At 38.6% G+C, this 24846-nt stretch overlaps 2 protein-coding genes across 3 annotated transcripts in view; one reads left to right on the top strand and one right to left on the bottom strand.

Annotated features, from left to right (window-relative positions):
* Nucleotides 1-136, bottom strand: part of trappc12 (trafficking protein particle complex subunit 12) — a 69993-nt gene extending 69857 nt beyond the window's left edge. For both annotated transcript variants that reach the window (XM_072561027.1, XM_072561030.1), the window contains exon 1: nucleotides 73-136. The gene's annotated coding sequence lies outside the window, so the exon portion shown is untranslated. The remainder of the gene's footprint in view (nucleotides 1-72) is intronic.
* A 15-nt stretch (nucleotides 137-151) lies between these two features.
* Nucleotides 152-24846, top strand: part of eipr1 (EARP complex and GARP complex interacting protein 1) — an 81687-nt gene continuing 56992 nt past the window's right edge. The window contains exons 1-3 of the mRNA XM_072561031.1: nucleotides 152-345; nucleotides 9836-9919; nucleotides 14617-14749. Of these exons, the coding sequence (XP_072417132.1) occupies nucleotides 304-345; nucleotides 9836-9919; nucleotides 14617-14749 (259 nt within the window). The 5' untranslated portion in view covers nucleotides 152-303. The remainder of the gene's footprint in view (nucleotides 346-9835; nucleotides 9920-14616; nucleotides 14750-24846) is intronic.

Genomic DNA, 24846 nt, shown 5'->3' with positions numbered 1-24846 from the left:
GGGGGAGGGGAGGGGAGGGGGGAGGGGAGGGGAGGGGAGGGGGGGTGGTGTCACTCCGCTCGCGTCCCTCACCTGACGTCGCTCCAACTGTCGGGTCACCGCCGAACTCTGCGCATGCGCAGATCGGACCGGAAACGCACGGACGGAAAGCGGCAGGACCCGGTGCGCGAGACTCAAAATAATTCCTGTCCCTCCTCCTCCCCCCCCCCCCAGCCACACAGAGACACACACACACACAGACAGACAGACAGAGCCCGTGTGTGAACAGAAACTGACAGGTCACCGGCTGAGAAACAAGACAAGATGGAAGACGACGCGCCCGTCATCTATGGGCTGGAGTTTCAGGTAGGTGGTTTGTTTTGAAGGAGTGAAATGCCGGCGCGGGTGCGATGTCAGGAGCTGACCATGTCCATCACCAGCAGCAGGTTAAACATCTTCTACCCCCTGGGTCCTGACCCCAGCAGAAACCAGGAATCCCACTCGTGGCAAGACACAATACATCACTCTACTATTACTGCCAAAAAAAAACACACACACAGTCAACTGAGGAGCTGTGATCCTGAAGGAAGAAGTCAAAACAAGGACATAACATCAGGCCCAACCAGATTTTCCTTTGATTCAAACCTGCAGCTCCTCACTTCACCCAAAAAAAACAATGGGTTGTGTCTTGAGTCCATGTGTACACAAAATTCCTGCCTCAGTCATAGGTTCAAGCGTCAGAAAACATTCATCACTGCCTCTTGGATGCTAACCTAGAATCCAGGACCAGAGATTTGACAGCAGGGGGGTAGAAACATTTCAATGGGGAGCTGGACCACTCTTCAGTCATTGCTACAGTAATATGGCAACTGAGCAGCAGTTAGTCTCTGTCTTGGTTCTGATGCCCTATTCAGGAATTGAATATTGAAGCTGATCCTGAAGTGCAGTTCTGTGAATGTGGGAGCTGACTTTTTTTAAAAATCTGATGAGGTTTTAAACCAAGGTCATGTCTCCTCTCTCTCTCGAGTGATTGTAAAAGAACCCATAGTACTATTTTCAAAATGAACAAGGAAACTATCCAAGCTGTCATGGCCTTTATTTCTCCAGAATCAAAATAGATTATCTGCTGTTTATGTCATTGCTTCCTGGGGGATCTTGTATATATTGGCTGCTTTGATTCCCACATTATATCAGTGATCAAAAATAACCCTTTGTAAAGTCCAAAGATGTGAGGGATAGGTGGATTGGCCATATTAAATTGTTCTGTAGTGTCCAGGTATGTGCAGGTATTTCCAGGTATGGGAAATATGGGGTTACAAGGATAATTCAAGGTTTGTGTAAAGATTTGCAGCTCGGATGCCGGTTGTCGTGGTTGTGGATATGTTCTCCGAGCTGACACACAGATGACAAGGACCACAAATTTAACTGGGACAACACAACAATCGTAGGACAAGCTAAACATAGGACAGCTAGAGAATTTTTAGAAATATGCACTCAGCCACAGATTCCATCAATAACAGATTGACCTAGACCCAATATACTGGCCACTACAATGAACAACTGGAACCAGCAACCAGAAGCAGCAGAAATGGAACCAAATAAATTCCAGAAGACACAGTACAGCAGCGCTTCACAGGAGGCTCCAACGCACTGATGATACCACTTAGACAGGGGATGAAACGTCAGCAAATCAACATCCCAGTTCAGCGAACATACCTACAACAACAATTGCAGGGATAGGTTGTGCAGGTGGGTCTGGGTGGGGTGCTGTCCAGAGAGTCGGTGCGTACTCGATGGACCAAATTGTCTCTTTCAGCACTGTATGGATTTTATGACAGTGATTTTTCTGTTGACTCGTTATCTTGTTTTGTGTTTGATTCATGGGATGAGGGCATCACTGGCTCGGCCAGCATTTGTTGCCCATCCCTAATTGTCCACAGGGAAGATAGGAGTCAGCCACGTTGCTGTGGATCTAGTGTCACAAGTAGGCCGGACCAGTAAGCATGGCAGTTTCCTTCCTTAAAGGACATTAGTGACCCCGATGTGTTTTTCAGACAATCGTTAATGGATTCATGGTCATCATTAGGTGAGATATAACATAGTGTCATAGAGCTGTACAGCATGGAAACAGACCCTTTGGTCCAACTTGTCCATACCAACCTGATATCCTGAATTAATTTAGTCTCATTTGCCAGCATTTGGCCCATATCCCTCTAAGCCCTTCCTATTCGTGACCTCATCAGGTTAAAAATCAAATTAAGAATTATCAACCATTTAATTCCAGTTTTTTTTTCAGTGAATTCAAATTCTACCATTTGTCATGATAAGAATTGAACCCATGTCCCTCGAACATTACCTGGGTCATCCACTAGGCTGTTGACTCCCTGGAGTGATGCGTGTTGCAGAAAGCTTGGAGGGATGTAAGAGTGATTTTACATGAATCACAAAAAACTAGCATCCAAGTTTATCATGAAATAGGGAAGGCCAATGGACTGTTGATCTTTACTTTAAAGGAAATTGTATTTTAAAATGGGAAAGTCTTACTTAAAGTGTACAAGTTGATAGTCAGACAATACCTTGACTATTGTGAACAATTTTGGTTCTTTTATCTAAGGAGAGACACAGTGATATTGGAGGTATTCCAGAAAATGTTCAGTAGGTTGATGGAGGGATTTTCTTATGATAAGAGATTGAGTAGATTGGGCCTGTACTCTTTGGAGTTTAGAACAATGAAAGGTGACATTATTGAAATATATTCTGAGGTGGCTTGACAAGGTAAATATCCTTTTACGAACATCTGGGACAAGAGGCCATAATTTCAGAACTAAGGGGTCACCCATTTAAGACAAAAGAGGAGGAATCTCTTCTCAGAGGATTTTGAATCTGTTGAGTTTAATTGTAATCACAGAGGGGTGTAGAAACTGTGCAGTTAATTGTGTTCAAGACTGAGGTAGACAGACTTTTAGTCTGTAAAGGAACCATGGGGAAAAGGCAGGAAAGTCAGTTGACAATTATCAGATCAGTTGTGATCACATTGAACAGTGGAACAGATTCGATGGATTAAAGGGCCTATTTTTGCTCCAATTGCTTATAGTCTAACTTTCTTGAGATAGAAATGACCTTTGAATGATGACTGGCTAAATTTACCTTTCACCTGGGCTCTCCATCACAGCTATGCATCACTAAATACCTATTCTATTTTCCAGTCAGTGTAAATTGAGCTGTCCTTTTCACTTATGCAAAATCAATGTACCCGATTTGGAAGCTGCCTTCAGTGGACATGATTACTTAGTGTTACGGACCAGGCCAGATCCCCTCAAAAACTTTCAAGAAAGTAGTCCGGACCACTAAACGGTGTAAAGTGGATACTCCAGGAATGATGCAGCTGGTCGAACCACTTAGTTTTAAACGAAACAGAATTTATTTGCAAGATTACCAAATCAAACACAAACAAAAGAGAAGAGAATACAGAATAACTTAACCTATCTGAAAACCCAACAGATTATCCCAACATAATGATGCTGTTCCAAATACTTGCAACAATCATCATAAACATCCCTTTGCAAAAAAAGGAAAAATCCAACATAGGTTCTTACAGGAGAGATGTCAGAGAGGGGAGGATCAGCATAAACCTGCTTCTTTGGGTCCAGCAGCTTCACACCTGAAAACCAAACCAAACCAGAGTGAAACTGAGCTGGGAGAACTGGCCACTTCCCTTTCATTGTACGTGCTTTTTTAACTTGAAAGCCTCTTTAAGTAGACCAACCCCTGATATTTCGGAATCGCTGCTTGTATGACCTCTGAAAAAAAAGCCAAGGACAGCATAACCTTGTTAAAGGAGCAGCATTGTCAAATTTGCTATTGTTCAAGATTGTGAGTGAGTGAGCATTATGACTCCTGTTGGATCATAATACTAGAATAAAATTAGTGCAATATCTTCCATTGAATACTTTCATTCTTGGCAAACCCAAAATTCACCAAAGGTTGAAGTTATTTTAAATGATAATAAAGTACAAGCCTTTGGAAAATATCATGCATACTGAAGACTGCACTGAAAAGAAAATTGTGCTTGTGATGATTTTTATTTTTGCCAGTAACACTGTGCAACTTGTTGAGAGTTGTGATAAAATGTGAAATCTCTATTCACTTGCATGTTACTGAAGTGCATCCTGATTCAGAGTTCATTGATTTTGGAATTTTGTGCTGGTAATGCTTGTAATGTGATGCAGTCTGTAATAACCCTGGAAATATACTTCAGAATTAAGTATGTTAAATGTAAATCTAACATTTGGAGCTGCTACATCTTGAAACTATTTTCTATGAATTTCTGCACAGCATAATGTTTTAATCAAGGTTTTATTTCAAACTTTTAAGAGACTCTTACAATCATAGTAAAGTTCTAAGAAAGAAGCTTTCTATCTAGCTAAATGAAAGTACTTTTCATCCACAATGGTCTTGCCTTTTGAGAGAATCATACAGTTCAGAAGGCATCCATGCCATCTCTTTGAAAGAACTATTTAAGTAGTTCTTTCCTGCTCTGCAGTCTTGTAAAATTTCCTTTTTAAATATATATCCAACTACATAGGAACAGGAGTAAGCTATTCAGTCCATCAAGTCTGTTCCACCAATCATTGAGCTCATGGCTGATCTATGGCCTAACGCCATATACAGAGCAACCTCGATTATTCAAAGGACACAGGCGGACAGTATTTTGTTCGGCTAGTTGAATTCGCAATAATCGAATACCGGATAACATAGTTTTGCTGAGCATTGCGACCTTGCGATCTTGCCGGATAATCCGATATTTAGATAATCTAAATATCTGTTTCCTCTGTACCTGCCTTTGGTCTGTTTCCCTTGGCATTGATGCTTAACAAAAAGTTACCAATCTCAGATTTCAAGCTTGCAACTGACTTAGTATCAACTACATGCGTGAAAGAGACTTCCAAATCTCTACCACCATTTGTATGTGGTGGTATCCTGAATGTTCTGAATCCTGAATGTTGTGTCCCTATTTGTAGAATCACCAACCAGTGGAAAAGGTTTATCTTTATCTACAATGTTAATATCTTGAAGACTTTAATCAGTTCAGTCCTTAACCTGTAAATTCTAGAGAAAACCAGGCTAATTTGTACAATCTCTCTTCATAACTTGACCCTGAAGTCCCTTTTTGAAAATTATTCTGTTTTTGAAATAGTTGCCTGTTTGATATTCTTGTGGGTAATTGACATTTCTGTGAGGGAAGATAATACTAGGAATAATACTGATATTTTAGGGAAAGCCTCTGTTGTCTTTGCAGCATGGAGACCATTAACTCTCTATCTTTTGATAATACAATGGATTATTTTCCTAAGTGAAGATGCAATAATATTGGCAGCTACCTAATTTTGTGTTCTGACTAGTCAGTCTCTAGGGAATTGCAAAGTTGTAATTTAAAGTATTTCATATGCAACATTTCCATCACATAAATTCTCACTTGGTTCAAACATCATCCATATATCACAACATTGGTAATCTACCAAAACCCAATTTCCTGCCGTCACATTTCAATAAGTAAGTGTAAAGGATAAAAATTGACACAGAGGACAGAATGTTTTCTGTTGCTGTCCAATCACTTTTAGCTTCTAGAATAAAGCTATGATAGTTACTGTGAATAAATTTCAAGCTACAATTATGTAGCACTTACAATATCCCAAGGCACATCATAGAAGCATTATTGATCAAAGTATAGCACTAGTCCACACACAACCACATATTGGGACGAGTGACCAAAAATCAAATTAAAGACAGATTTCAGAAATATCTTAAAGGAGAGGGGGCCAGTGGGTTAAGGTGGAAATTCCAGAGTTTAGGGCAATTGATGAAGCAGTTATAATCAGCGATGTGCAACACACCAGATTTGGAAGAACACACATCTTTGGATGGGAAGGGGATTTTATCTGACAGGATGAAGTTTTGGAGATGCGCTGCCTGAGGTTATGGAAGAATTTTGAAACATTTCAATACCATTGTTGTTAAGTGTTACGACAGCAGATAAACAGAGGCATTTAGTGGAAAAGGATGATAATATTCCCTTGATTCAGGAAAGGTTCAATCAGACTGGAAAGAAGAAAATGTAACCACTCTATTCAAGGAAAGAAGGAGACAGAAAATGAGAAACTATAAGCCAGTTGTAGGGAAATTGTTAGTATCAATATTAAGAAGAAAATAGCTGCAAACTTTGAAAAACTCAAGGCAATTGGGAATGGTCAGCATGGCTTCCTTAAGTTAACCAATTTGTTAGAGGTTGCTGAAGGAATGACGTGCACTCTGGATAAAGAGGACCCTACAGGCATACTATCCTCAAATTTCCAGAAGATATTTGATCAGTGCTAAATCAAAGGTTATTGTAGAAAACATAAACTCAGGGATTATGGTTAACATATTAACAATGTAGTGGCTCAGTGGTTAGCAGTGCTGTCTCACAGTACCAGGGACCTGGGTTCAATTCCAGCCTCGAGCGACTGTCTGTGTGGAGTTTGCACATTCTCCCGTGTCTGCGTGGGTTTCCTCCGGGTCCTCCAGTTTCCTCCCACAATCCAAAGATGTGCAGGTTAGGTGAACTGGCCATGCTAAATTGCCCATAGTTTTCAGGCATGTGTAGATTAAGTGTAATAGTCGGAGGTAAATGTAGAGTAATGGGGAATAGGTTTGGGTGGGATACTCTTCAGATGCTCGGTGTGGATCTGTTGGGCCAAAAGGCCTATTTCCACACTGTATATTAAAAAAAGAAGATTGGATGGTTGGTGAAAAACAGAGATCATGCATAAATGGGTCTTTGATTGGCAGGATATGATGAATGATGTCCTGAAGGGGTCTATGCTGAGGTCTCAACTTCTACAATTTGCATTAATGACTTATCTGAGAGGAATGAAGGCATGGTAGCTAAATTCACCAATGACAGCAAGACGTGTGAGAGAGTACGTTCTGAAGAAGATGTAAGGAGATTGCAAACAGATCTGGATAGTTTGAGTGAGTGGACAAAAATCTGGCAGATGGAGGATAATGTGGGAAAATGTGAAGTGATTCAATCTGGCAACAAGAATGAAAAACAATGTATTACTTCATAGAGAATGACTAGAATTCTGAGATGCAGAGTGATTTAGGTGTTTTAATGCACGAGTCACAAAACATTAGTGTTCAGGTATAACACATAATCAAGAAGGCTAACAATGCTATTCTTCATTACTAGAAGGATTGAACATCAGTGTAAGGATGTTATGCTTCATTTTTACATCATCTCTTATATTGTGTGCCGTTTTGGGCTCGTTATTGAAAGAAGTGGTGGTGGTTCACAGGAAGGGTTTACTTGATTGATACCTGTAATGAGTGTGTTGTCTCAAGGATAAGTTGGATAAGTTGAGCTTGTCTTGGAGTTTAGAAGAGTGAAGAATGACTTGCTCGAATTACTTGAGACCAGAATTGTTTTGACGAGGAGGACATGGAATTTATGTTTTTTGTGTGGGTCAATCCAGAAGGAAGGGCACTGTTTTATGATCAGGGATCATTCTGTTAGAACAGAGATGAGGAGAATCTTTTCTCTAAGGGTCATGCTAATTTGGAACTCTCTGCCTCATGTGGATTAATAAATATTTTGAAGGTGGTGGCAGATGAAGTTGCTGAAGGGAAGCAAGAATGTGAAAAATAGAAGGGGGCTGAGGATAGATTGTAAGAGGACACTGGAGTTAACAGTGAGGGAGCAGCAAGTTTTCGCATATGATTCTCTTGAACCTGGGTAATGGAAATGGATTGACAGGAGAGTGGTCACACTCATGTGGAAGATGGAGAAGAAGTGCTGAACAAGTATGGCATGGTCAACTGCATTCAGAGTTAAAATGGTAGCATAATGTCAGGACAGTAGTTTCATGTTTACGAGATTGGATTAATAATCTAAGAACATGGACTAGAAATCCAGAAAATCAAAACCTAACATGGCAGTTAGGGAATTTAAATCTGAAATAACTTATTAGTAATGATAATGGTGAAACAACAGGAAATATCGTAAAACCGATCTGGTTAAGATGTCCTTCAGTCAAGAAAATCTATCATCCTACCCAGTTTGACTGATGTATGTTTGACTCTTAGCTTGCCTCCGAAATCAAACAATTCAGTTATTTCAAACCAACCTGAAAAAGTCTAATAAAAGTTCTAACAGAATTGTGAGAGTATCTATGTGGACTTTGGTGGTTGAAGAAGGTGGACCACCACCACCTCCAAAGCATAGTCCAGTATGGGCAATAAATGATAATCATATCCAACAAGATTTTTTTTAAAAAAGGATTAGAGGGATAGTTCATGACTATCACAGTTAGATAAACTGGAATTTGTGGTTTTGTTGAGAATCCTCTTTGAATTGTAGAAGTATGGAAACCTGATTTGGAGTTCAACCACAGAGTTGCAGGAAAATGGGCTTTGATCATTGATCAAGCCTTTTGTCATATGGCCTAATAATTCCTATTGTGTATTGGTGTCATGTTTTGTTCTGTAACACTACTATGGAGTACTTTGGAACATTTTATTTTATTAAAGGTACTATTTACATATAACATTGCTGTTATGGAGATTAGTAAGCAGTAAAAGAGAATCAAAAGTAGGGACGGCACGGTGGCTCAGTGGTTAGCACTACTGCCTACTGGTTCAATTCCAACCTCAGGCTGTGTGGAGTTTGCACGTTCTCCCCGCGTGTGCGTGGGTTTCCTCCAGGTGCTCCGGTTTCCTCTCACAGTCCAAAGATGTGCAGGTCAGGTGAATTGGCCATGTTAAATTGCCTATAATTGCCTACATTAGTCAGATGGAAATGGGTTTGGGTGGGTTACTCTTTGGAGGATCGGTGTGGACTGGTTGGGCTGAAGGGCCTGTTTCCACACTGTAGGGAATCTAACCTAATAGCCAGATGTCTCCTAATGGTAGTATATTGATTGATGGACATAGAGAAGATTCAGAGTGTAATTTATATTGAAAATAGATTTGCATATTTTACTTGATATTTGTAGGTGAAATGTTCATTTGAGGTGGATGAAACCAAATTATTTGATACTGGTGCCAAGCAAGTCCTCCTAGTGTTCTTATCAATATTTATCCTTCAATCATTACTACCAGAAAATATAAACTGATTGTTACTCTCATTGCTGATTGTGAGACCTTACAGAGCACAAATTGACCACTGTGTTTGCCAATACAATAATAGTCAATGCTCCAGAAGTAATTGAGAAGCTACATAAAGCACTTGGGGATTTCCTGAAATAAGAAAGACAATATATAAATGCAAATATTTGATTTTTAAGTAGGCCCAGAATCAAATAAATAAAAGTATGTATGCCTCTTGCATTATCTATCATCACTCTCTCAGCAGATATCAATTCTGCTACTAATCATCTTTGCCAGGCTTGTTCTGTCCAACATTTGGGTTCAAGAACTAACTTCTACTGGAGTGATGGTGGTAAAGTGATCAATTTTTTTCGTAGTTAAACATTTCTCCTGAATGTAAAATCAAATGTAATAATATCCAGTGGAATACTTTCAGGAGAATTCCACATGTTGAGATTCTTCAATTGCTTGTATTTTATGCTTTCCCCAAAGGAAACTGCAGCATACACAGCAAACATACCAGGTTCATTCTCCAACATTGTTATTTTCAATATCCGGCTTTGAACAGTTGTTTTATGATAATATGTGTCTTGCAGAGATGATGATGTTTCTATATTTTGGGTTGTGGAAAATATGATTCCTAAATTTATAGTTGACAGAAAGCAAACCCATGACATAGATGTAATGGACAGGACACAATATTATTTATATTTTTTTGTTTATATTGCAGGCACGTGCTTTAACACCACAAACTGCAGAAACTGATGCAGTCAGGTTTCTCGTAGGCACTCAGTCTTTGAAGTATGATAATCAGGTAAATATCACTATCTTTTTCTAGAATAATGTGTATTGTATTTCTATGAAATCATTTAGACTTTTAAATTTAATGATTGAACAAAGTTTCCATGGCCTATGAATCCCAGCAACGAAAGGGAAGTGAGAATAACTTGATTCATCAAGTTATTGATTGGCCAAGAGGACCAAGAAAGCTTTTTCTGTTTGGCATGCTGAAATAAACCTGCTTCTCCACTTCAGCTCATTCTAAAATGCCAACCATATAATCTCTTCCTTCCTTCCAAAATCTACAATGTGCACTAAATCCCAGTTTCCATCACACTCTATGCTTTCACTCCCTCACTGCTGGGCTCTTGTTCCCCCAACAAGCAGCATTCCTCCTACCAACTGATTGATACTTTTCATGGTCTGCCGTCTCTTTCTGTCACCAAACCCACCTCTGAATTATGTCCTAGTCTTTAACTTGTCTCTCTGCATCTTCTGTGCTTTTTCTGCAAGCTACTTTGTGTTTTCTTCTGCCACTCATCAATCTGTAATGGAGACCATCCACAGATCTGTGACGTTAGACTTCACAATCCCTATATTCTGATCTCTAATCCCTGCCCTTTCTCCTCCTTTGCTGCTTGTCTGTGTTCTTCCAGTGTTAATGTTCTTGCCTGACAGCTATTGAATGCTTCAGTTTAGCTGTTTGATGCCCAGGTAACAGACAAAATGAATATGTGAGAACTGTATAGTGACTGATCATAGAGAACAATACAGTGACAGTTGCACCAGGTTTAATTATGAAAGATATTGAAAGAATTCTAAACTTCAAGTCAACTTACATGAGTTGTCAGTTTCTTTCACTCTATTTGAATATGAGCCAATCATTTGGAGATGATACAATTAATCTTTTTTGCATTTTTTAGATCCTGAAGCATGCAATTCTATGCATGTCAATGCTTCATCCATTAACTAGTTTAAGCAAAGTAGCACACTCTGTCTGTATATGAAACTTTGTGTATGCCTCTCACAAGCATCATGTTAGAGCAAAAGGTTAGAATTTCCATGTGCGTTCAGGGCCTTCTGAATTATTAGTTTGTGAGTACCTAAATTTGCAATTTTCTTGCTTTTGATTCACAGATTATAGCTTCCTGCCTTCACTCACCCACATCCTTACCTACCATTTCTCATTCCTCCAATATACTTTAATAAAACAGTACAGTGTAAAATCAGCAATAAGCAGCAGTTTTAAACAAAATTACCCTATCATCACGTTTATGATAAATTTTGTCAATATCATAAGGCTCGTTTTGAAGAAGGTAGAAAGACAGAGAAGCCACGTGGCAGAGTTTGGCAAAACACAAAGAATGAGCTTGTGCAAGTGTTCATGGCTTACGTTTCCTATGGCTTAGTACATTTATCTTACAAATGGGCAAAATTATTTAAGTCAAGAAGATCCCAGATTTGTATTGGTTCAGTTCAGCTGGGGTGAGGTGGAGAAAGTATAATCAACTTCAGTGACCCCCAGCAGAGGAAAAATTGATCCAGTGCCCCACTTCTGATTGGAAGCACACATTTGTAAATATTGGTTGAGGGAGGATAAAGCTCAGTGTAACTCACAACTATCAAATAATTTGGTGATCCATTTGCTGTCAGGCTCACGGTTGTGTAATGGACAGTTGAATGAGATGATGAAATATAATTGGGTGTTGTGGAATTATGAATCAGCAAAGGTTCAAATCTCCTAATTGTGATTTATTGCTAAATTTTAGTGAGGGTCTTTATTTAACGTTTTATTTGGGGGATGCACGGATTTCAGAAAAGCTAATGAACAAGTGGGAGTTTTTTTTAAGACTACCAATTTAGAGAGGCTATCATTGTATACATGTTTGGAATGGAAGGGACTTGAATCCACGTCTCCTGTTTGAGGTCGGGACATGAGAGAGTTATAACTTGTTCTTTTGTAGTCCCTTCTGCATTTTAACTTTCATGCTTCCAATTTAATACTCTTCAAATTAAACGCAAAGCAGTTAATTTTTGTGAACACAAATGTTATTTATAGCTTATTTATGTGATTATCTGTTATTGCAAAATCCATCTAGGATTCCCATTAATTAAAGTAGACATTCATAATTTACTAGTTCATTTTGGTTTCAAGTTGAATGCTTTGCTTTGAGATTATAAATTCTTAATCTGAAAACAAGGATAAAAAATTGAATGACGGAGTCTGGGTAAAAAGTGTTAAATATGCTTTGATCACACCACTCCAGCCACTGTCTAATATGTTGCTGATTTCAAAGCTTTATATGGGATAAAGTGTTCTAATTTGGGCCATACCAGTAAAGTAATTTTGTCAGACCAGTTTAGCAATGAATTTCAGTTTAGCTAGTACATTTTCTGATTTTACAACTAATCAGATGGAAAAAAAAATGTTCTTTAATGTATTATACATTTACTTAGACATATAAAAATTTACATTATCAGACCATGGAGACAGACCATTCAGATCATAAATGCTCCACTGATTTGTTTTACTCTACATAAAACATTTACTCTTACCTTACTGACCTGCTTAAAACTTTTTTCTTTTCTTTGTGCCGGTGAAAATGGACAGAATCTGGAATGGGGACTTGAATCACAAAATTGAGTTCTGTCTGTCATTTTTAAAGGATTCCTGAGTCCGTCTTAATTTTAGTCTGTTGGTTTTTGATTCTCCCAAGTCTCTCTCAAACAGTGTTAAATTCTATCATGATATCACTGCATGCAAGCTTTCTTCCAAGCCACACTTTATCACTATTGCAGAGTTTAAGGTCCTGAAACTCACTTCAGAGTAGCAATGTGCTACACCTTCTTGACTGAGTTAGTCAAGAAGGCAGCTTACTGCCACATTCACAAGGGCAATTACGAATGGGCAATAAATGCTGAATTAGCCAGTAACACCTACATTTCATTAAAATAATTTTAAAAATCTTGTATCTATTTTGCTGACATCAGTGACCAGAAGGAATGGAATGCATTCAAAGCCAACCACTGCACTTCACAACGATGAATGAATGTGAGGAAGTTCATCTAACCCATCCAGCATATCTTTTCAAGGAAACACACAATCTTCTCCAACACTATCTCCATTATATCCGGGAAGTCTTTGCGTGGGTTAATCATTGTTTTCAAATGTTGTCTGATGTTAGTGCGTTTTTGCTAGTGTGTACATATGTCCCCTAGTTCTTCAATTACATTTTAGCTTGGGATTAATGTTTTCCATTCCACTTAATACATGCATACCCCTGTAAAGAAGCTTTATCTACATCGCTACCTCCAAAACTGAGTTTTCCAAACCCTTCTTCATAACTTAGTTCTTTCACATGATAGATGAGAAAGCTTCCATAGCTTGAATGTTCCCCATGTGTCTCACTGACTAGAATGAGTGCAGTACTCCAGGTATAACCTGTATGGCTCCTGCATAATCTTAATGGGGTTCTGGTAGTTAAATTGAGTGGCAACACGTTATTGATCACACATTTTTCTTACCTTAAATGTTTTACTTATGTACTTGCTCTTCAGAAATCCTGGGAGGGAAGATTTGTATGGGTCTGCAAGCTGGATTTCTTGGGTAAAACAAGTATCAAAAAATTATGCTCATCTGAACACTTGACTTTAACTGAACCTGATTTCACTTTTGAAGGACAATTCATTGAGTTTCTTTGTAAGTATGTGATGGAATCCATACAGTTTTTTGATAGTTGCTGTGAAGATGTAATCAACTACACCTGGGTCTAGATACTGGAAGTTATCCCTGCCAAAAGCCTGTTCTTTGGTTTGAAATTATCTTGAGGTTATCAATAAATGATGTCATAAATACAAAAGTGAATCGCAAAATAGGAAGTTGTGAAATTATGCATGCAATGGACTGAAAATCACACTTTCCAAAATACTGTAAGCATGTAATGTCTGTTACTATATTATTGCCCATTCGATAATTATGTTAATTATGGATCATTGTCTCTGACCCATTCAAATTCACGTAGGCCAAGATTTTTACCACTAATCTCATCTGCAGCAAGAGCTAGACCACAAATGTTTATGGTGTCAAAGAGGTGGGGAATTGCAAAACAGCCTGTGATCCGAATCCTAACTGCTCACCAAGAGATTCAGCTAGAAATGTATATCTGTGCAAGAACAGAAATAAATATCCAGCCACTGTCTGGAATTGTATATCACGTATTAGTAATTGCTATTGGGGGACACATGCAAGAGTGGTGATTGTGTTTGAGGAATTGAATCTCAGGAAAATATCATTGCCTTCAAAACAGGAGCAGAAAATATTAAAGAGAAAAGTAAGGTAAATAAGGATAGTCCCTTCATTTAAAAAAAAATGTACTCATCATTCATGTGAGTTTTTTTAAAGAAAAGGAAAATGTATTATCTTTATGGGTATGAAATGAAATTGCTTGATCAAAATGACAGCATCAGCTTATGAAGAACTCTTTAGTACCATGTAAATTGATGAAATTATCCTTGACCGGAACAATGACTTGCAGCTTCAGTGCACCACCCCATGAAACCATTCTTCTTTCCTTCAGACTCCTGATTGTGCTCTTGAAACAAACCCTATACTCCAAGGCTGCTATTGATCAAAGTGCATCATGCTCCAATCCTTAATTTAGAGTGTAATTTTTTTTCAATCTGACAGTTAGTATGTCATTACTAATTTATGGATGTGGATTATGTTTTTAGATACACATCATAGATTTTGATGATGAAAATAACATTATTAACAAGAACGTCCTTCTGCATCAAGTAGGAGAAATATGGCACATGAGTACCAGCCCTACAGATAAAGGAGTTCTGGCAACATGCTACAATAAAAGTATGTGTAGTAGATTGATTTGTCCTTTGATTTGTTGGATGAAATAAGCTACATTTTAAAATGGGGGACTGTGTTCCACAGCTTTTGCATTTCAGAAACATGGACTAAAAGAACTGAAGATATTATGAACTGTTTTCCCTTACTAGATTTTGTAAGTTGTTTATGTCAAGTTCTTTATTTGACAAGTTTAACTCATTTAACTTTTAAATTTCTGTAAACGCATATGATTAACATTTCTGAATATCGATTGATGAGTGAAATGTTAGAAAACTATTGCTTTCCAAAAGAACTTCATATTGAATTGGAAGCAATTCTGGTATCCAAGAGAAGATAATAAATTCAAAGTTATTTCAAATGGAGCACATTTACAGAAAGCAAGGGAAAGATATAAAAGAGACCTATGGGGCAACTGTTTCACACAGAGAGTGGTACATGGATGGAATGAGCTGCCAGAGGAAGTGGCGAAGGCTGGTACAACTGCAACATTTAAGAGGCATTTGGATGGGTATATGAATAGGAAGGGTTTGGAGGGATATGGGCCGGGTGCTGGCAGGTGAGACTAGATTGGGTTGGGATATCTGGTCGGCATGGACGGGTTGGACCGAAGGGCCTGTTTCTATGCTGTACATCTCTCTGACTCTAAAGCAACAACGTTGTTTGTTTATAATCTTGTGTTTTAAGTTGTGACTGCAGTGGTTGAGGTTCGAGAGTTGTACAGGCAGAGTTATGATCAATATGTTAATTAATAATGAAGGGCAAAAAACCCAGTGACTAAATGTTGACATTGAAATGCTAGCTTGTTATCAGAAATTAACTAAGTACAGTAACTGCAACTTACATCTTTTAAATTTTATTTTTAAAGAAATAGTTTAGCAACTGCAGAGCTTCCTCATGTACTCCTGACATATTTAGTTGTAGATAGTGCCAAATGTAATTGAAATTTAATTGCCATTGAAGTTTACATTTTATTCTTCCTCATTTGCCTGGTGAAGATCGAAAATTCATCGCCACAAAAACTAGCCTATAGCTATAAACTTACAGGCAGCCACTCTGTGTTAGCTTGTACTATTTCGCCAGTTAACTGCAGTGTTTTGAAATGCATCTTCAGTAGATTGAAGAGATGAGATGTAATGTCATTTCAAAGCATTAGTTTCATTTAGTAGCTTTATTAGCTAACGTAAATTACAATATTTTGTGCCATTGAATTAAATTAAAAGATTGGAGAAGGTACCCAGAGATAGGACACTATAAAGAGATTTGAATATAGTCTGATCTGATATAATACGATTGTTCTATTCCCGTGCGAGCCTGCATTTCAAGAAATTCGCATAATAGCAGCATCGCTTAAACCAATGGGACCAAAATCACGTTATAGCCAATAAGGTAAGGAAGTTCACGTTCTACATATAATGGCCTAAATTCTTCAATCGTGTTATAGCCAATTCGTAAAAAGAAACACATCTAATAGCAGAACTGACTATATATATATATATATATATATATATGTAAACATTTTATTTTGGAGGCCTTGGAGTCAGTTTCGGGCAACAAAAAATAGAAATGTGAGATTTACTATGTAAAAGAACACCAGAAGTGGAGCTAGAATGAGCTCAAGCAAGGAGGAACTGAAGCTGTCCACATTCACTTTAGAATAGTCATGTCATTGAATAAATTTTTGTTGATGAGCTAAATCAAGGGCAGCAGGAGATAATGTCTCATAGGTGGAAATATATTGTCTTTGTGATTGTAGATAAGGGGTCCACTATAAGGGGTTAAATAGGACTGACATTACAAACAGTCTGGGTTATCCTGAGTCAGTGATTGTGAAAATAATAGCATCACTGGCAAGAGCACAAAGCTTGTAGTGGCCAAAGAAAATTACTTTCTTTGTTTTGAATGTTTCACTGCAGCAAAGTGCAACTATTGTCAGACTGGATGTTGTGCAAAACATCAATATCACTGAGACTGTGGAGTTACCAAGACAGGTTATAGAGAGGCATTATTGAATGTCATCAGCCTAGAATCTAACTGGTTACTGTGGCTGATATCACCAAGGAGCGGCATGTTGATGAGGATGAGGGAGATGAAGGATCTCAGAAGTCATAGAGCATAGAATCCGACTGTTTACTCCACCGTATCTATGCCAAAAAACACCAAACTAATCTCATTTACCTGGACTTGGTCCATAGCTTACTATGCCCTGACATTTTAAGTACTTATCCATATGCTTCTTAAATGTTGCCAGAGTACCTGCTTCCACCACCCCCACAGGCAGCACATTCCATATTTATACCATCCTCTCAGATTCCCTCTAAGCTACTTACTGCTCATCTTAAACTTATGCCCTCTAGTCTTGACATATCTGCCATGGGGAAAAGATTTTCACTATCAACCTGAATATGCCTGTCATAATTTTGTATACCTCAATCAGATGCCCCTTCCTCTTCTCCAAGGAAGACAAATCCAGCCTATCTCGTCTTTGCTCATAACTGGCACTGTTCATCTCAGACAACCATCCTGGTTGGTCTCCTTTGCACCCTCTCCAGTGAAATCACATCCTTCTGATAGTTTGGTGACCAGAACTGCAAACAGTTTTCCATCTGTGGCCTAACCCATGTTTTATAAAGTTTTAACAAGGCTTCCTTCAGAGTGTAGCCTGAAATCACATTCTCCTCACTATCAACAACAACACCGATTTTCGTGACATCTGTAAACATACTAATTATACCTTACATTAATGATTTGACCATGAATGTACATAACAAACAGCAAGGATCCTAACATCAGTACCTGTGGTACACTGCTAGTCACAGTCTTCCAGTCACAAAAAGAACGTTCCGCCATCACCCTTGCCTCCTATTTGCAAACCAATTTTGGGTCCAATTTGCCAACTTGCATTGAATTTCTTCGGCTTTTACCATTTGGATCAGTCTTCCACATGGAACCTTATCAAAGGCCTTACTGAAGTCCATGGAAATCACATCAACTGCACTACCATAATCTGTAATTAATCAGGAACCCCTCTAACAAACCTGCACTGATCATCCCTGCTTTTCCAAATGTTAATTAATTCTATCCCTCAGAAAGTTTTCTGAGCATTTCCCTACGACTGAAGTCAGACTAACTGATCTTTAATTAACTGGTCAGTCCGAGCTGCCCTTCTTGAACAAAGGAACCACGTTACTATCCTCTCATCATCTGGCACTTCACGTGTGCAGGCAAAGTATCAACTATCCCTGCCAGGACTCCAGCAATCTCCTCCCTTGTTTCCAATAGCAGTCCGGAGTACATCTCATTAAGTCCTGAGGATTTATGCACCTTTATGCCAACCACAACATCTAATACCTCCTTGTCCCAATCTTAACATGTTCCAGAATCTCACTTCCCAGCTGAAATTCATGGCTTCAATGTCTTTCTCATCTGTGAATACAGATGAGAAATATTAATTTAAGATCTCACCCACACCCTTTGGCTCCACTCGTAGGTTGCCCCTTTGGTCTCTCATAGGCCCCACATTTTCCCTGATGATCCTCTTACTCTTAACATACTTATATCTCTCTTGAGGTAATGATGTGGAGACAGGAAAAGTAATCATAGGTTGAGGTGAATTGGTTAGAATTGCATAGGTAAAAGAGGAACTAAGTAAGAGCACTTGGCTGGACAACAGAAGAGAGACATTGGAATAATATGGTATATGTCAAAGGCTGTAGGGAGTTAAGTGGATATAATACAGCATGGTCAAGGTTACAGAGGTGCCATTTGATCGGGGCTGTTTCAGTGCTCCTGTAAGGTGTTTGAGAAGGTTTAAACATGGTAATGACTTCCATTAGGCACTCATTTGGAAGGCAGTAAATTCCTTCAAATGCTTGGAAATTTGGAATAGGCCAAAAATAACATCAAAACTTTGCACACCTGCTAAAATTAGTCAACATTTGTGATGGGCAGTTGAGAAATAATCAGAGACTAAAGTATTTACAACCGTATTCAGCCAGATTCTTCCCTCCTCCTCCTCCTGAGGGCCCCGTCAGTTTTGCAGATGCTGGTCTTCAGCAAATTTGATTCACTTCACATGAAATATAGAAACAAACCTGTGCTCCAGAAGTAACTGCATTCCTCACCAGCTATATTGCTGAAACACTGGCATCTACCTGAGCATATGGAAAATTTACAAGATATTTTTGCCAGCAAACACCAAGACACGGCAATGAAGAGTTTCTTTTGTTGAGTTGGTGAAATATCTCTGATAGGAAAGGGACAGTATTTGAGGACGGGAAAGCCCTTACTATATCATCTAGTATTGGGAAGGGAAGTTGTACAGCAGCAGGTTCATAGAAATTGGGTCAAGAATGGAAGGAGGTGGATTTCAGAAATCAGGAATTAAATTTACACCCTGGGATCAAAACCTTGACATCGGGAATATATCTGGATCCTAGCCCTGCATTGTGCTGACATGTGACATAGTTATCATTAAAGCAGGCTAATTATTGGTTAGGTACCCACTCACCATTCATTTAAGAAAGCTGGGAAGACTGCTGACACTAGACGACCAATTGGAGGCTCTCCACCACTACTGAGATCAACACCGGCGTCAGAGGTGAGCTATGAACAGAGGATGCCTCAAATTGACCTCTGAAGACAAATTTTAAAAATGTTAAAAACCAAGGGCCCCACAGTTACCAGGCTGTTACTTTGGTGAGGGTACTCTTCCATAATTTGGCCTACAGCCTCAGCTAAGAAAAAAATACTACATAGAGTTTTGAACCTTGGAAGTATTGCTTGGATGTCACCTCCATTCTTCAACCAGGATTCGGCATCAGTGACAGAGGGTTGTGTGGTGTCCTGATTGCTAACTCAAAGGTGTAGGTCAACATCTGTACAGTGACCTTATTAGACCCTTTAAGGAACATAGGCATTTACCCACCATTTATAGGTGGGTATCTGACAAATCTTCCCACTCACCATACTTCACAAGGTTTAAACGTGGCTTTGAAGTCTAACCATGCCATAAACTAGCACCATCTGGCAGTGAGAAATTGCAAGTTTGCCCTTTTCACTTCTGCCTCAGTAGCCCTTCCAAAATTCAGTCCAGTGGGTGCTTTATACCTTTCATTTGCACTTTATTAAACAAATGAAAGCAAATCCTGTAAATTAGATTAGATTAGATTACTTACAGTGTAGAAACAGGCCCTTTGGCCCAATAAGTCCACACTGACCTGCTGAAGCGCAACCCACCCAGACCCAACCCCCTACATTTTTAACTTCACCTAACACTATGGGCAATTTAGCGTGACCAATTCACCTGACCTGCACATTTTTGGACTGTGGGAGGAAACCGGAGCACCCAGAGGAAACCCACGCAGACACTGGGAGAATGTGCAAACTCCACACAGTCAGTCGCCTGAGGCAGGCAATGAACCCAGATCTCTGGCGCTATGAGGCAGCAATGCTAACCACTGCGCCACCGTGCCATCCTTCATATTAAGTTCCATTTCTTTTTCAACTCAATTGTAAAGTCTTTCCAAATCTCTTTCAAGAGTTACCTCAAAGTACTCTTGCAATGAGTTGAACTGTTACCTAGTGAGGGTGAGTGGGTTCAGGTGCAGGCAGAGTTCAACACAACACCACACCAAACAGAGGGCTGACAAATCCAAAGATATTTTCAGTGATTTGCAGATTTGCTAAAGCACATGCAGTTTGTGTGTTTATAGATTGCTCTTGGGCCTCATCATGTAAGAGAAGCAGGCATGAATTTGATGATGTGCTTGGCTAAATTTGAAATGTTGTGGTAACCAAAATATTGAACTTTATGTGCGTAAAAGTTTCATGTCTTACCTCTTGCTCATATGATTAAGAACCAAATTTGAATATTAAAAAAAACTGCATAAAAAGTAAATATCTTTTGGCAGACCTGGATCATCTGTACTGATGTGGTCATTAAAGATGTAGACAGCTCCCCATTCCAAAGAGCACAATTTTTGACAGCTCAGGAACAATGTAAACAGAAATCTACCCATAATCTTGAGGCTTCGAGTTAGTGCAGGAAATCAAGAACGCACTTGGATAATCAGGAGAATTGTAATTTATAAGAAATACACTTTGAAATATTTATTGAGTGATTTGAACTGATCTGTGTGTTTTGTATAATGCTGCAAACGTAAATATGATATTGATAACTGGAAATTCTCCATGTTAAAGCACTAAGATGATGGGATGGGATACTCGTCAAATTATTTTAGAAACAGTTTCTGTTCTAAGTATTCTACCATTGTCTTTAATTTGTAACAGTTCAAAATATTCCTAGCAGAAACTGTACTGCCATACTTTGGGGTTATGCTCTGCATTCATTATTTATTGAAAACGATGTCAGGCAGATGGGGCCAGAAGGAGCAACATGCCCCAAATGTCAGAATTCAATGTAAAAATGTTAACAGTGAGGAGTGAGCTATTTTTTCTGAATAATCTTACAAGACAAATCTTATTTTATGCATGCCAGTAATACAACAATAAATACAAGTTGCATAAAAAACTCCTTTGGCCTCCCCATTTCTATCTCCTTTCCTTTCTTTGTTTTTTCTCTTTTATTTTACAAAGTTTGGAAGAAGATTTATTTTACAGTTACTCTTTTCTATTCTTCCTCACATCCATTTGCTTCTTGTATTGGTTTTTCTTGCCTCAGATTTATACTTGTTCTTTGTCTTGCTTTCTGATTCCTCTCTGCCCTTCTTTCTGTGGCACTGAATGCATATTATCCCTGCAGCAGCATGGACTGTCTCTGATCAGCTCCATTGATTTTTTTCCTTGTTAATAATGATGAGGCAGGTTTTCTTCCTACTAGACTATCCATTCTAAATTGAGTACACAGGGGAATCTTTGAAATAAAAGCAAGGAATCTGATGGGGGCAGAGTATAAAAGGTAGCAACAATGACAGATATGACTGGTAAATTGACTGCTAAGATTATAGATAGCCAGGTTAGTAGATTTAATTTTGAAATTGTGCCTTCAAACAAATCATTAAATTTTAAAGAAATAAATAAAAAAAACATTTGGGATGAAATGAGGCAAAGCATCACACCCTTAAGTATCAAATTAAATGGAATGAACTGCCTGTGTGTGGTTAATAGCTAAATTAAAATGTCGAGGACATTAGCTTCCTGCATCTGATAGGACAAAAAGCAGATGCATTGTGCAAACAAACACAGGCAGTATTTTTAATGTTACCAAGGCCTTCGTAGAAATACTTGAAATCTGTTTTTGTCTTCGAGATGGTATTCTTATTTATTGGCAAGTGGTCAGAAACAGCTAAAGCTCCTTGAAATCAAAAGCTAACCTGTCATAAAGTGTAAATACTTACAGCACGTGCCATATCAAACCAAAATCTATCAGGTATAATTCTTCAAAGAATCATGTGGAAATAATAATTCTTGGTTTAACTTTAATGTACTATTTCAGATGTTGAAATATTTTTGGAAAATGTTTTCATATAAAATTAAAAGATGAACTTCCATACCTTTATAACTTAATTATGTCTTAAGCCTTGGCATCAGAAAATACTTTAACAATGTTCCACCATTTAACAACCATTTTTAGTTTGAAATAGTATTAACCCGACAGTTGAATCTATTTTATGCTTTTAAAAATGCAATTCATAATGCATTTTCTAAGCAGTTTTATTTCTCCTTCATATCATTTCCCAATCAACAGTATAAAGGGTTCTGGCAGAGCCACTTCTGAGCTAATTGCTCATTACAATGTTTGGTTGTCCGAAACTCCCAATTACCTATTATCTTTTTGCAAAACAAAAAGGTTAACTAAAATGGGTTAGATAATGTTGTGAAACCCACAGATAAAGAATTCTAAAATTGGGCCCATTTTCTCCTTTTTTTTTGTTTTTTGTGGCACCAATTCTTTGCTCAATTCTACCCCACCCTCACCTTCACCTTCACCTGGTCCATCTCTGATTCCTCCCTTCCCTTCATCAACATCGTTGTTTCCATTTCTGCGGATAGACTGGCCTTTAAAATCCACTACAAACCAACTGATTCCAACGGTTACCTTGACCATACAACCACACACCCTGCTTCCTGTAAAAATTGTACTGCATTCTAGCAAGTTTGGAGAAGTCACACTCTCCCAGTTCCATCTCCATTGCATCTGTTCTGATAATGCTAACTTTGACAAGGGGGCCTCCAAAATGTCTGTCTTTTTCCTCAATCGAGGATTCCCCAGCATAATAGTGGACAAGGCCTTCAGCTGGTTCCAATCCTTCTCCCATACCTCAGACCTCATTCCCTCTTTCCCTTCCCATAGAGACGATAGGGTCCCCCTTGTCCTCACCTACATCTCACCAGCATCCACATTCAGATGCTAATTAGCCGCCACTTCCAGCAGAATGCCACCACCAAACATATATTCCCCTCCCCACCCTTGTCAGCCTTCTACAAGGACCATTTCCTTCAGGACACCCTCGTCCACTCTACCTCCAATTCCAGCATCCACTCACACTTCTATGGCACTGCGTTGCAACTGCAGAAGGTGTAACACCTGCCTGTTTATTTCCTACCTCCTCAGTATCCAAGGGCCCAGATATACCCTCCAAATAAACCAGCTTCACAGAACACCGACTTTCTGTCCATCAAAAAGACCTTGAACTTTCCATTACCTGCCACTTCAATACACCATCTTGTTCTCTGGCCAACATCTCTGTCTCAGGCTTGCTGCAGTACTCTAGTGATGCTCAACGCAAGCTGGAAGAACAGCAACTCATTTTCCATTTGGGAACCCTGCAGCCTTCTGGACTCAATATCGAGTTAAACAACTTTAGGCTTTGAGCACATTCCTTATGCTTTCCCCACCCTCACATCCCAGGTCATCACATGGTCCGCTATTACATACAACACATTGTCAGCCACTAATAGTCCCCAATAGCAGCTATTCATTCTCTTAGGCTGACCATTATTCACTCTTTCATCTGTCCAACTGATTTTCTCTCTGTTTGGGTTCTAACTCTACAAATCATTTACTCCTCTTCCCTACCACCCCTGTTTCTACGCTATCTTCTGCATGAAAAAACAACTGATCCCAGTTACCACCAGTTCTGAAGAAGGGTCACTGGAGAAGAAATGTTAACTGTGATTTCTGTCCACAGCACATTTCTGTATTGTTTCTGATTTCCAGCATGCGTAGTTCTTGCAATTTTTCACTGTGATGGTACCTATACCTAAATACTCCGCTCACTTTTACCATCAAAGAGTACTTGTGGATGGAGTAATTTGGATACAGATTGATTGGACTCCAGGACCCAAGGATTTGTACACAGAGTCAACTACATTCAGGAGAGAATTGAGGTGGGGAAGGCAAAGCAACAAATATCACAAAATTTTTTAAAACATGAAAAGGAGACTACAGCACATAAAATATTCAATTTGTTTTTAATAGTTTCAGAAGTATTTTCAGAAGCAATTTTATGAAATTTACAGCACAAATGCTTGTAGTTCCCTGTATAAAATTTGCAGTGCCTTTTTTTTAGCTTACTAATTTCAAGTTTGACTCAAAATTCAGAATCAAGTGTGATGTCTGCAATTAAGTCAATTCAAAAGTTGGTCCATCAATAAATTCAAATCTGTAAAAATATTTACAAGAATAAAACTGTAAATAAAATAATTTTACTAGGAGTTCAAGTATAATGTTTACCATTGTACTAATTGCTCTACCAACATAAATTGTGAAATGTTAACTAATTTTATCAGTTGAAAGTTCAAGTTCGAGTTACTGTTGGCCTAATTTAGTACTATATTAAATAAGGAGTGAATACCTTTTATGAAATTATTTATATCAAGGCAGAGAAGCATATAGAGATAAATGTCCAAAACCAAATTTGGAATGACACAAAATGCATGAAACAACCAATCTATCTGTTTGAGATTTGGTAGTGAGTTTGAAAAAGCTAATCAGATCCAAGATATTAAGCTTTTTTGTCCAAGATTAGATTGTTTTAGTATTATGTAATATCCCACTCAAAAGCTAATTTCAGGCTATCAGATATCTAAGGCCAGTTTAACAGGGGATCCTGACTAGTTGAACACTCTGACTTGACACA

The sequence above is a fragment of the Chiloscyllium punctatum genome, chromosome 3 (assembly GCF_047496795.1).
Source record: "Chiloscyllium punctatum isolate Juve2018m chromosome 3, sChiPun1.3, whole genome shotgun sequence".
In the NCBI taxonomy this organism is placed as follows: Eukaryota; Metazoa; Chordata; class Chondrichthyes; order Orectolobiformes; family Hemiscylliidae; genus Chiloscyllium; species Chiloscyllium punctatum.
Note: the sequence above shows the minus strand (reverse complement) of the source record. Positions and strands in the feature narration are given on the sequence as shown.